This window comes from Labrus bergylta, chromosome 23 (assembly GCF_963930695.1).
Source record: "Labrus bergylta chromosome 23, fLabBer1.1, whole genome shotgun sequence".
NCBI lineage: Eukaryota > Metazoa > Chordata > Actinopteri > Labriformes > Labridae > Labrus > Labrus bergylta.
Window position 1 is genome coordinate 267,820 of NC_089217.1, and position 12,500 is coordinate 280,319.

Below are 12,500 nucleotides of genomic sequence, written 5' to 3' on the forward strand. Positions count from 1 at the left end.
CCTCCCAACCCAACGGCCTGGCTCCTCCCCTCAGCACCACGCGGCCCGGCCTGCCGCTGCCCGACCGCCAGCCCTCCGAGACCCCCCACCACTGCCGGCAGGGCAGCGCCGCCTCCAACAAGTCGACAGACAGCAAGCCAAAGCCCAGCACGCTGTCCCCCGAGCAGGCCATGAAGCAGTTCATGTCCAAGATGTCGTCGTTTGAGCACCACGAGGTCTTCAGCTACCCCGAGGGTGAGCGCCGTTCATTTCTCTAAATACGCCTTCGATACAATAGAATAGAATAGAATGACTTTATTGATCCCAAACTGGGAAATTGTGCTGTTACAGCAAATAAAACAATATAAGTAGATACAATACAATAAGAGTAGATACATAAATAAAACTAAAGAGATTTATACATCAAGGATTTAACTTAACATTCTTAATTTTAAAAAAAAATAAATACAACATTTCTTCAGACTTTACTAAATGTAAAAATACATGCTGGAGGTAAGAGATGTAATGAAATAAATAATAATAATAACAAAGAATATGTAAAGAGATGATGGCGTCCTTCTTCTCCTCAGTGTTTTTTGTTGGTCCCAATGCCAAGAAGAGGTCAGGGGTGATGGGCGGAGCCAACAACGGTGGCTATGACGACGATCAGGGATCCTACATCCACGTTCCACACGACCACGTCTCATACCGCTACGAAGTCCTGAAGGTCATTGGAAAGGGCAGTTTTGGACAGGTACGCACCCCAGAGCGATCAGCCAGAAGAAGAGTCTTTAAAGTCTTTAAACACTTAAATGTAGAAATCAAGTATCTCCTCTGAAAATAACTTTGTGAGTCATGACTGTCTACAATGGGTGTAACACCCGAGTCCCACTGTCTGTGATGTTTTCAGAGTTTTCAGAGTCCTATCTTCACTTTGTTTACATCGCCAGGACGGCCGGCTGACTCCTCCCCTCGTGTATAAAAGTTGTTTAATTGAGGGACTAGAGAAAAGAAGAATAACATACTGTACTCACTGCTTAACTGTGTTTCTAGATCACGCTCATTTCAGGTAAATTTACATGCAGTGTGAAGATACCAGCATAATAAAGATCACTAGCATTAGCATGCTAACACATCTGCTGGATCAAAACATCACATATAAAGCCTTTAAAGTAAAGAAAGGTGCAGCTTTAAGAAACGGTCCATCAGATAAATGTAATGTTATCCCCCCCCCCCCCCTGCAGGTAGTGAAGGCCTTTGACCACAAGTCTCAGACACACGTGGCTCTGAAGATGGTCCGCAACGAGAAGCGCTTCCACCGGCAGGCGGCGGAGGAGATCCGCATCCTGGAGCACCTGAGGAAGCAGGACAAGGACTCGAGCATGAACGTGATCCACATGCTGGAGAACTTCACCTTCAGGAACCACATCTGCATGACCTTCGAGCTGCTCAGCATGAACCTGTACGAGCTCATCAAGAAGAACAAGTTCCAGGGCTTCAGCCTCCCGCTGGTCAGGAAGTTCGCCCACTCCATCCTGCAGTGTCTGGACTCGCTGCACAAGAACCGCATCATCCACTGCGACCTCAAACCCGAGAACATTTTACTGAAGCAGCAGGGACGCAGCGGCATCAAGGTAGGGCAGAAGAGTCCAGGTCTGGGTCTCTGAAAGCTTCCTGATCCGTCTCTTAAACATTCTCTCCCTCTCTCTTCAGGTCATAGATTTTGGTTCCAGCTGTTACGAACATCAAAGAGTTTACACCTACATCCAGTCCAGGTTCTACAGAGCGCCAGAGGTCATTCTGGGTAAGTCGAGGCGACCGCTGCATTTACTTTGGATTGGTTGCTGACGCTAGTTTCAGATCCATGATTCAGATCCAAACTTCATATCAGAATCAGAATCAGATTTATTTTCAAGGAATTTAACTTCAGTGAACTGTGCTCTCTTATGTTCAGGTACAACATTAAATATCAACAATAAACAGAATAAGAAAGGACTAATATTTACATGACTAAACATGAAACAATGGTGAATAGTGCAGAAGATGCTGAAGTAACATGATAATAAGTAAAATGCAGTTATGTGACAGATGGGTTAATTCAAATGTAAGATATATTCTGGTCAGATTTCTGTCATTTGGCAGTTAAAGACTTTTTATTGACGATAAGTTTGAATGTTTTCTGATGGTGGATGATCGATCTGCAGTTTGGGTCCGGTTCTGTCTTCAGGGTTAGTCTGAGTCTAAAAGCTTTATTGAAGAAGAAGTTAGAAGTTGTCTTTTTGAATCCAGACTCTGACCTCTGACTCGCCTCCTTCAGGCTCCAGGTACGGGATGCCGATCGACATGTGGTCTCTGGGCTGCATCCTGGCCGAGCTGCTGACGGGTTACCCGCTGTTACCGGGGGAAGACGAGGCCGATCAGCTGGCCTGCGTCATCGAGCTTCTGGGCATGCCCAGTCAGAAGCTCCTAGACGCCTCCAAGAGAGCCAAGAACTTTGTGTCGTCTAAAGGTTTCCCGCGGTACTGCACCGTGACCACGCTGCCCGACGGAACCACCGCGTTGAACGGCGGCCGCTCACGGCGAGGGAAGGTACGCGGCCCGCCGGGTAGCAAGGACTGGAGCGCAGCGCTGAAGGGCTGCGACGACCCGCTCTTCCTGGACTTCCTCAAACAGTGTCTGGAGTGGGACCCGGTACTCAGGATGACGCCCAGCCAGGCGCTGCGTCACTCGTGGCTGAGGAGACGACTTCCCAAACCGCCAACAGGAACGACCACGGGGGACAAGACGACCTCCTCCTCCTCCAAACGGGTCACCACCGAGGGCACCATCACCTCCATCTCCAAGCTCGCCACCACCTCCTCCACCACCACGTCCTCCTCCTCCAAAACCAGGACTAACTTGGCGGCGATCACCGACGCCAACGGGAACATCCAGCCGCGGACGGTTCTGCCCAAACTGGTCAGCTGAGAGCGAGCGTGTCCCGCTCGCTGTGGTGGGAAAACCAAAGCTTTGATCACGAGCAGTCAGCTGGAACTGAATTAAACTGGTTCTGTCCAGTTTTAGAGAGAGTTTGTTTTTTTCACGTTGGTGGCGTGCGTTCAGCACGAGGAAGCGAAGTTTTGGAGACGGGCAGAGTGGCGAGCTGAAGGAAACCCGGGGGTCGTTTAGACTCCTCCCTCTTTAAAAAGAAAAAGTGTGTTTATGTGAAGCTGCTCAGACAATCAGAACACGACACTCTGTAGCTCCAAACACACGCCACGAACACGCCACTAACACGCCACGAACACGCCACTAACACGCCACGAACACGCCACGAACACGCCACTAACACGGTGCTGACGAGGGAACAAGACTTTAAGCTTTCAGCTAAATAATCCATTTAACACCAAAAACACATTTTATGACTTCAGTTGGTTTGAACACCACGCCGCGGCTAACAGGAAATTAGACGCCCATATTTGGTAATTTCTTGTTTTTAATCACCTGCAGACATCGCCAATGTGTGCTCTCGTAGATGGCGTGCAGGCGTTTCATTTTAATCTCTGCTGGGTTCAGATGTCGTGTTTTTAAACTTTGGATACCGTCGATCGTTAAGTTAACAGATCGTATCGAAAAAATTTTATAACCGTGGTCGGAGATTTCCGTTTGATTCTGAAGTCAACGCTACAAACACGCTTCAGCTAGCTTTACAGAGCGCCACAGGAATGAGTCCTAAAACCAGGAAGTAAGTTAGCATGTTAGCTCCATGGGGTCTAACGTCTAAAAGTCAACGTGGATTTTGAATGTGTTTGTGGTTAGACTCCTGAAATAAGGTCTGTGGTTAACACAAGCTGAAGAGATGTTGGTGTTTTGTTAGAGCACATAAACTACGTTAGGTAATACCTCCACTTGTGAAGTCTGAAGTTTTTACTCGTCTTTAAAAAGGCGGTTGCTAACAAGCGGCTAAATGTGACTACAGTGGTTGTCGGGGTCATTAAAGGTCATCACGCCGGACACAGAGGGCGGGAACTCTCTCACTAGTCGGAGATGTCTCCTGTAGGTTTAATCTTTAGGTTCAGGTGAATATTATGTTAGTAAACTATTTATTAAGCTACGTGGATTAGTTTATCAGAGATCGTCTGAAGCGTAACGCTAGTGACGTCACAATCATCCCACCGTGGTGTAGTTAGCTTTAGCATAACGTTAGCTTTTTACTTCTGTCGGCCACATTAACTCTTCAAACATCATAAAAATGGCGTTCATCTGTGAAGATGATCCTGCTGAACAAAACGCCTACGCTTCAGAAACGTGTGTTTAACACAGAGATTATTTTCTGCAATGATCCAAAATCCAATGAAAACATCCCAGAGGAGGATTCTGGTTAGACCCCATGGAGATGATACTTCAGGGTCTACAAAAATACATCATATGGTTTGTTCTCTATCGTCGTTCATCTCTCAGTTTGGGGAACATGGGGTGGGTTGGGGGGGGGGGGCGGCATTGGGACCCACTAATCTTCTTCATGGTCATTTTAAAACTGAACGTTAGCTAGTAGTTAGCTAACTTTAAACCGGTCAGGTCACCTAGCTAGCCTTAGCCTTTATTAGCCTGTTAGCTCGTGGCTGAAGCACAGATCCAGAGTTTGTTGAAGGAGAAGAAGAGAAACGGGCTGTGGCGCTCTGGGATTATGGGTAGTGTAGTTCTTTTCCTCAATATCCTGAATTAACCGTGTTGTTCTTAAAGGTCGATATCAGACGAGCTCGTGGTCAGTCTGATGGTTATGACATCACGGCTCCGGAGACGGGAGACGACATGGTTAGAGAGAAAACTGAGATTCCAACAATAAAGTCAGAATGTTACAATCTGGACTTTACAAATATATACTTAAATCTTGTGATACGACAGCTGAAGTCTCAGCATTACAAACATTCTGGCGCCCGATGCTCGCCGTCGTAGTTTTTTAACCCGTATGTGGAAAATCAAATATTCAAAAACAAAACTGAATTAAAAAGATGAAAAAGTTTCAAATGTCGTTATAATAACGTTTGGACCGGCAGAAAGTCTCTGATGAACTGACTGTTAACGTTGGGCGAGGGGGGGGGGGGGCGCGGCGGGGGGCGGGGGGGCGGGGATGGGCGGGGTCTAAAGATAATTCTAATTTATTTATTTTAGAATTTAATGAATATTTATTGATCTGATCACAAACAGACTTTATGGTGCGTGTGTGCGTGTGTGCGTGTGTGTCTGTGTGTGTTAAAGCTTGTTCCTTCACAAAAACACACAATCTGAACGCATGCTGCAGTCTGGCTCCGCCCACAGGAAGTGTGTCTCACTGGGTTGAGGATTTAGAAGAGGAGGAGGATGAAGAGGAGGAAGTTGGATCGCTATCGCCGTGGCGACCGTGATGTAATGTAGCACATGAAGAAGTGGACGACCGTGATGGTGATGCACAGATGGAACTGATAATGTATAACACACAGACACTACCTGCTCCGCCCATCTCAGGGGATGCTCCGCCCCCCTCCTGGACCTAGGCAGGAATCAGGAAGTAACTGAACTATAAGTTGGAGGAAGTGAGGAGGGGGGCGGTCCTCTCTGATGTTTTTGTGTTGTTGTTGTTTGTTTTCTAAAGTTTGATTGTTGATTTTTTAATTTTGTAATTTTTTTAGTAAGACGAGTGCTGAGAGTCGTAACTTTGTGCCTTCAGTATCTCATCGCCATGCCACGCCCAACACACACACACACACACACACACACACACACACACACACACACACACACACACACACACACACACACACACACACACACACACACACACACACACACACACACACACACACACACACACACACACACACACACACACACACACACACACACACACACACACACACACACACACCCCCCCCAGTGGTGTCAATGAAATAAAAGAACAACACTCGCAATGATGATGTCATAAAGTTAGATACTGCAGCCAGAGTGCTGATTGGCTCCTGGATTGAGACATGAAACTCCTCCAGGTTAGTTTTGCCCTGAACTCAGACTGTCAGGCCGTGACGCTCACAGCGACGCCCTCTCGCTTCACTTCAACCTGAATGAAAACGTAGAAGCATTAAGACCGACAAGCGGCCAAAGTTTAACCTGTCTGTTTGAAAACATCCCATAATAGAGCCATGAACACCACTGGTCTTTTTCATTACAGAAGGCTGGATACTTAATTATCCCAGTTTTTCTGAACACAGCATTAAAAGCAGACATGGCAGCCCATTCCTGCCAGAGGAAAAATAAAAACAAGTTTCTTGTTTTAATCACCAAAACAAACTCAGAGCGACATGTTGCTAACGTAACGTGCAGTCTAAACACTGTCAAGAGTTCAAAGGTCATTCCTCTCCAACGCTGTCCTTTGATTAATGAACAGCTGTTGAATCAAACTGTCCTCTGAGTGTCACTCCGAATTATTTATCACTTTCTGTTCATATTTCGTCTACAGAAATGGTCGTGCCGCGGTTTGTAGCTTTACACTGATCAACACGTGCGTGCGTGCGTGCGTGCGTGCGTGCGTGCGTGCGTGCGTTGGGCTGAGGTGGGTTTAAAACATGGCTGCACAATGTTCAGACACATATCAGCCACTTGTCGCCTCGGGACAAACCGGCGACGCCTGTTGACGACATGGCTAAGCTAACACTAGCCGATTGACCGCTAGCGTCCAGCCGCTAGCTGCTGCACTGATGTTTTACTCTACAGTGAAGCTAACACTAGCCTACTGCTAATTGACTGCTAGTAGCACCTAGCAAGTTTTTACCTTCTATCTACAGCTGTGTTGTGGCCTCACATAGGGGCTCACATTAGCTGTTAGCTTAGCACAAATGTGGTTTTGAAGCATTCTTTATCCATGTTGGTACCTCAGACTGCTCAGTTATTATTCTTATTGTTGTCATTGTGACTAACGCCCAGGGCATTTGGTTGAATCTACCAAAGTGCATTCCTTTACAAAGCTAGCTGAGCGCTAGCTGCTCGAATAGAAAGACAGACAGGTAGAAGAAGGTGAGACAGGAAGTGACAAGAGAGAAGCAGCAGCTGCCTTTCAGACAAAACGGAGGGAAGGAGAACGTGATGGTGTTTTTGTTTTTGTTTTTCTCAGCTGTTGTCCTGACAGAAACATGAAGTCTTTAAACGACCTCTTGGTAGCAAAAAAAAAAAAAAAAAAAAAAAAAAGTTTTTTGTTCTGCTCATGTGTGAAAGCAGCTGTAGCTTAACTAGCCTGCTAGCTCGTTACCACGCTAGCCAGTTAGCCTACTAGCTCATAAGCCATTCGGCTTCTATCAGGAGGTCTCTGCAGCCAGAGGTTAGCCGCGGTTAGCTTGAAGCGGCTAGCTTGAAGCAGCGCTGTATTTCTGTGACGTTTGCCAGCTGGTTTTTTTGTGGATTTTATCTGTAAATAATGTGGAAAATGTTTGAATAATCATTTTTTGGGTTGAATGCGCCGCTGTGCCACATCACGGCCAGTTTTACAACGTACTGTATCTCCTGTACAGAACACAGAAGTCGACACTTTTCTAGTGAGCCTTTGTTAAAGTTTATTGTGGTGGAAAATGATTATTATTAATAAAACAGTTTTATTGTTGATGGTTTATGAATCGTTCTTTCAGCAGCTCGGTGTGTTCACGAATACGTTACGACGTTCAGGTCGACAGAAGAAAACATTTGAAACCTCACAATCGAGAAATTTGATGAATGTTTCAAAGAATTACATTCAAGCTAGCAAGCTAATGCTAATGGACTACATTACCCATAAGGCTTCCGATGTTTGGCCGTTATTCATGTGACAATTTTAGCTAGAAATGTTTGGTTAGCTTAACAGCTAACTGACTTTCTTCTTTTTAAAGTATTATGTGAGGCCAAAAACATGTTGCTCTAAAAAAGCAGCCAAAGCAAAGCGGAGGCTGAAGTCCTGGGAACACGACCGTAGGTTGTTTTTCATGTTCTGATGTCAAAATGATGAAATCTGTTTTCCAGGACGAGGACTGAAGTCATGGAGGGTAGCTCCTCCCCCCTCTCTCTCCTGCAGCCACATCAAACATCTAGAAACACAAACGGAGGTTATTTTTATAGTAAACTTCCCACCATGACGATCCTTTATTTAGAAAGAGGTTACCATGACAACGCATGAAAGCTCCCCGTCACAGGTGCTGATTAATGTAGCGTGGTCGACGCAGAGGATGTGGCATCACCGCCAGGAGGAAACGAGCAGGTCCCATTGTCATGACAACCGGGACTCTTTGGCAGCGAGACGTCGTCGAGGTGATAAATCATTAAAACTCATCTTTTATCCCGATGTGTCGTTACTTCTCATTTAAGATTTGCTTCCTAAACTTTTTGCTTTCACCGTTGACTGTAAAGACGGACGACACGTCTCCACCTCATCCCGTTGTGCAAAAATGAAGCCAAAATACTCGGCCACAGGCGCTGACTTATTGCTCGTTTTTAGCAAAAGGAGAGCTCATCCCCTCCAGCTCAGAGAAATCATCTCCTGAAAGTGATTAAATTAAGTTTTTAAGCCAAATGTTCCCGTTTCCTCACAGCCTGCTTTCAACGCTCCCGTTAGCGTTTCTGTTCCACGGCCAAGCGGGATAAGAGCTACGGCAGGTCAGAGGTCAAAACACCAGAACTTGTTGTTTTTCTTTGTAAACTTTCACACAAGTTGACCTTTGACCCATCTGAGTTGAACTGTTTCTAAATGGTTTAAAATGTTGTGAAAAGTACTGAAACAAAACAAAATGTTTCAGGCTTAAAGTTTTAAGCCGACACTGTGATTAGATTTAAACTACTTTATTTTTCTCTTATTCTGGTCTGAAACCTTCAGCGTGGACGTCAGTTACACTTTCTCCTGAGTTTCTGCTTAGTCAGTGAACGCCTCTTAGCTGCTGCTCAGTGACGGTGTGTTCGAGGTTAATCCGGATTTGTGTGTGTGTGTGTGTGTGTGTGTGTGTGTGTGTGTGTGTGTGTGTGTGTGTGTGTGTGTGTGTGTGTGTGTGTGTGTGTGTCTATTTAAAACTGGATGTAGCTCAGAGCTCAGCAGGAGTTCATTACAGCAGCAAACAGAAACACACACACACACACACACACACACACACACACACACACACAGGTAACCTGATAGAGTGTGGCCTACTGCAAAGGATTATGGGTCCAAATTAATATCCTCTTACTGTACAAATGTCACAGCAGCTTCACCCACAACATCATCATCATGTTCACTTAGGGCGCTCTTTAACCGAGCGGCTGGTTCAGCTTTATGTAACGAGAGCCGACCACGGCGAGACGTTCTGCAGCCGAAAAATCTGTCGAGGAAATCGTTTGAAAGCTGAGAGACGTTAAATACAACAATTCTTTTTTTTTAAAGATTTATTTTTTGGGCTTTTTCGTGCCTTTAATGCAGAGAGAGGACAGTGGATAGAGTCAGAAACCAGGGAGAGAGAGGACAGTGGATAGAGTCAGAAACCAGAGAGAGAGAGGACAGTGGATAGAGTCTGAAACCAGTGAGAGAGAGAGAGGACAGTGGATAGAGTCAGAAACCAGGGAGAGAGAGGACAGTGGATAGAGTCAGAAACCAGAGAGAGAGAGGACAGTGGATAGAGTCAGAAACCAGGGAGAGAGAGGACAGTGGATAGAGTCAGAAACCAGGGAGAGAGAGGACAGTGGATAGAGTCAGAAACCAGAGAGAGAGAGGACAGTGGATAGAGTCTGAAACCAGTGAGAGAGAGAGAGGACAGTGGATAGAGTCAGAAACCAGAGAGAGAGAGGACAGTGGATAGAGTCTGAAACCAGTGAGAGAGAGAGAGGACAGTGGATAGAGTCTGAAATCAGAGAGAGAGAGAGAGGACAGTGGATAGAGTCAGAAACCAGTGAGAGAGAGGACAGTGGATAGAGTCTGAAACCAGTGAGAGAGAGAGAGGACAGTGGATAGAGTCAGAAACCAGAGAGAGAGAGGACAGTGGATAGAGTCAGAAACCAGGGAGAGAGAGGACAGTGGATAGAGTCTGAAACCAGTGAGAGAGAGAGAGGACAGTGGATAGAGTCAGAAACCAGAGAGAGAGAGGACAGTGGATAGAGTCTGAAACCAGTGAGAGAGAGAGAGGACAGTGGATAGAGTCTGAAATCAGAGAGAGAGAGAGAGGACAGTGGATAGAGTCAGAAACCAGAGAGAGAGAGAGGACAGTGGATAGAGTCTGAAACCAGTGAGAGAGAGAGAGGACAGTGGATAGAGTCAGAAACCAGAGAGAGAGAGGACAGTGGATAGAGTCTGAAACCAGAGAGAGAGAGGACAGTGGATAGAGTCTGAAACCAGTGAGAGAGAGAGAGGACAGTGGATAGAGTCAGAAACCAGAGAGAGAGAGGACAGTGGATAGAGTCAGAAACCAGAGAGAGAGAGAGAGGACAGTGGATAGAGTCAGAAACCAGAGAGAGAGAGAGAGGACAGTGGATAGAGTCAGAAACCAGAGAGAGAGAGAGGACAGTGGATAGAGTCTGAAACCAGAGAGAGAGAGAGGACAGTGGATAGAGTCAGAAACCAGAGAGAGAGAGGACAGTGGATAGAGTCAGAAACCAGGGAGAGAGAGGACAGTGGATAGAGTCTGAAACCAGAGAGAGAGAGAGGACAGTGGATAGAGTCAGAAACCAGAGAGAGAGAGGACAGTGGATAGAGTCTGAAACCAGAGAGAGAGAGAGAGGACAGTGGATAGAGTCAGAAACCAGAGAGAGAGAGAGAGGACAGTGGATAGAGTCTGAAACCAGAGAGAGAGAGAGGACAGTGGATAGAGTCTGAAACCAGTGAGAGAGAGGACAGTGGATAGAGTCTGAAACCAGAGAGAGAGAGAGAGGACAGTGGATAGAGTCAGAAACCAGTGAGAGAGAGGACAGTGGATAGAGTCTGAAACCAGTGAGAGAGAGGACAGTGGATAGAGTCTGAAACCAGAGAGAGAGAGGACAGTGGATAGAGTCTGAAACCAGAGAGAGAGAGGACAGTGGATAGAGTCAGAAACCAGAGAGAGAGAGGACAGTGGATAGAGTCAGAAACCAGAGAGAGAGAGAGGACAGTGGATAGAGTCTGAAACCAGGGAGAGAGAGGACAGTGGATAGAGTCTGAAACCAGGGAGAGAGAGAGGACAGTGGATAGAGTCTGAAACCAGAGAGAGAGAGAGGACAGTGGATAGAGTCAGAAACCAGAGAGAGAGAGGACAGTGGATAGAGTCTGAAACCAGAGAGAGAGAGAGGACAGTGGATAGAGTCTGAAACCAGAGAGAGAGAGAGGACAGTGGATAGAGTCAGAAACCAGAGAGAGAGAGGACAGTGGATAGAGTCTGAAACCAGAGAGAGAGAGAGGACAGTGGATAGAGTCTGAAACCAGAGAGAGAGGACAGTGGATAGAGTCTGAAACCAGAGAGAGAGAGGACAGTGGATAGAGTCAGAAACCAGAGAGAGAGAGAGGACAGTGGATAGAGTCAGAAACCAGAGAGAGAGAGGACAGTGGATAGAGTCTGAAACCAGAGAGAGAGAGAGGACAGTGGATAGAGTCTGAAACCAGAGAGAGAGGACAGTGGATAGAGTCAGAAACCAGAGAGAGAGAGGACAGTGGATAGAGTCTGAAACCAGAGAGAGAGAGGACAGTGGATAGAGTCTGAAACCAGAGAGAGAGAGAGGACAGTGGATAGAGTCAGAAACCAGAGAGAGAGAGGACAGTGGATAGAGTCAGAAACCAGAGAGAGAGAGGACAGTGGATAGAGTCAGAAACCAGAGAGAGAGAGAGGACAGTGGATAGAGTCAGAAACCAGAGAGAGAGAGAGGACAGTGGATAGAGTCTGAAACCAGAGAGAGAGAGGACAGTGGATAGAGTCTGAAACCAGAGAGAGAGAGAAGACAGTGGATAGAGTCAGAAACCAGAGAGAGAGAGGACAGTGGATAGAGTCAGAAACCAGAGAGAGAGAGAGGACAGTGGATAGAGTCAGAAACCAGAGAGAGAGAGGACAGTGGATAGAGTCTGAAACCAGAGAGAGAGAGAGGACAGTGGATAGAGTCAGAAACCAGAGAGAGAGAGGACAGTGGATAGAGTCTGAAACCAGAGAGAGAGAGAGGACAGTGGATAGAGTCTGAAACCAGAGAGAGAGAGGACAGTGGATAGAGTCAGAAACCAGAGAGAGAGAGAGGACAGTGGATAGAGTCTGAAACCAGAGAGAGAGAGAGGACAGTGGATAGAGTCTGAAACCAGAGAGAGAGAGGACAGTGGATAGAGTCTGAAACCAGGGAGAGAGAGGACAGTGGATAGAGTCTGAAACAAGAGAGAGAGAGAGGACAGTGGATAGAGTCTGAAACCAGAGAGAGAGAGGACAGTGGATAGAGTCAGAAACCAGAGAGAGAGAGAGGACAGTGGATAGAGTCAGAAACCAGAGAGAGAGAGGACAGTGGATAGAGTCTGAAACCAGAGAGAGAGAGGACAGTGGATAGAGTCAGAAACCAGAGAGAGAGAGAGGACAGTGGATAGA

General features: G+C 46.5%; 1 protein-coding gene across 2 annotated transcripts in view; it reads left to right on the forward strand.

Annotated features, from left to right (window-relative positions):
• The window catches only part of dyrk2 (dual-specificity tyrosine-(Y)-phosphorylation regulated kinase 2), a 17,844-nt gene extending 10,259 nt beyond the window's left edge, over positions 1-7,585 (forward strand). For both annotated transcript variants that reach the window (XM_065951369.1, XM_020660229.3), the window contains exons 3-7: positions 1-234; positions 570-733; positions 1,224-1,613; positions 1,693-1,783; positions 2,297-7,585. The exon at positions 1-234 is cut by the window's left edge and continues 106 nt beyond it. In XM_065951369.1, coding sequence (XP_065807441.1) covers positions 1-234; positions 570-733; positions 1,224-1,613; positions 1,693-1,783; positions 2,297-2,946 — 1,529 coding nt within the window. In that variant the 3' untranslated portion in view covers positions 2,947-7,585. The remainder of the gene's footprint in view (positions 235-569; positions 734-1,223; positions 1,614-1,692; positions 1,784-2,296) is intronic.
• The last annotated feature ends 4,915 nt before the right edge of the window (positions 7,586-12,500 follow it).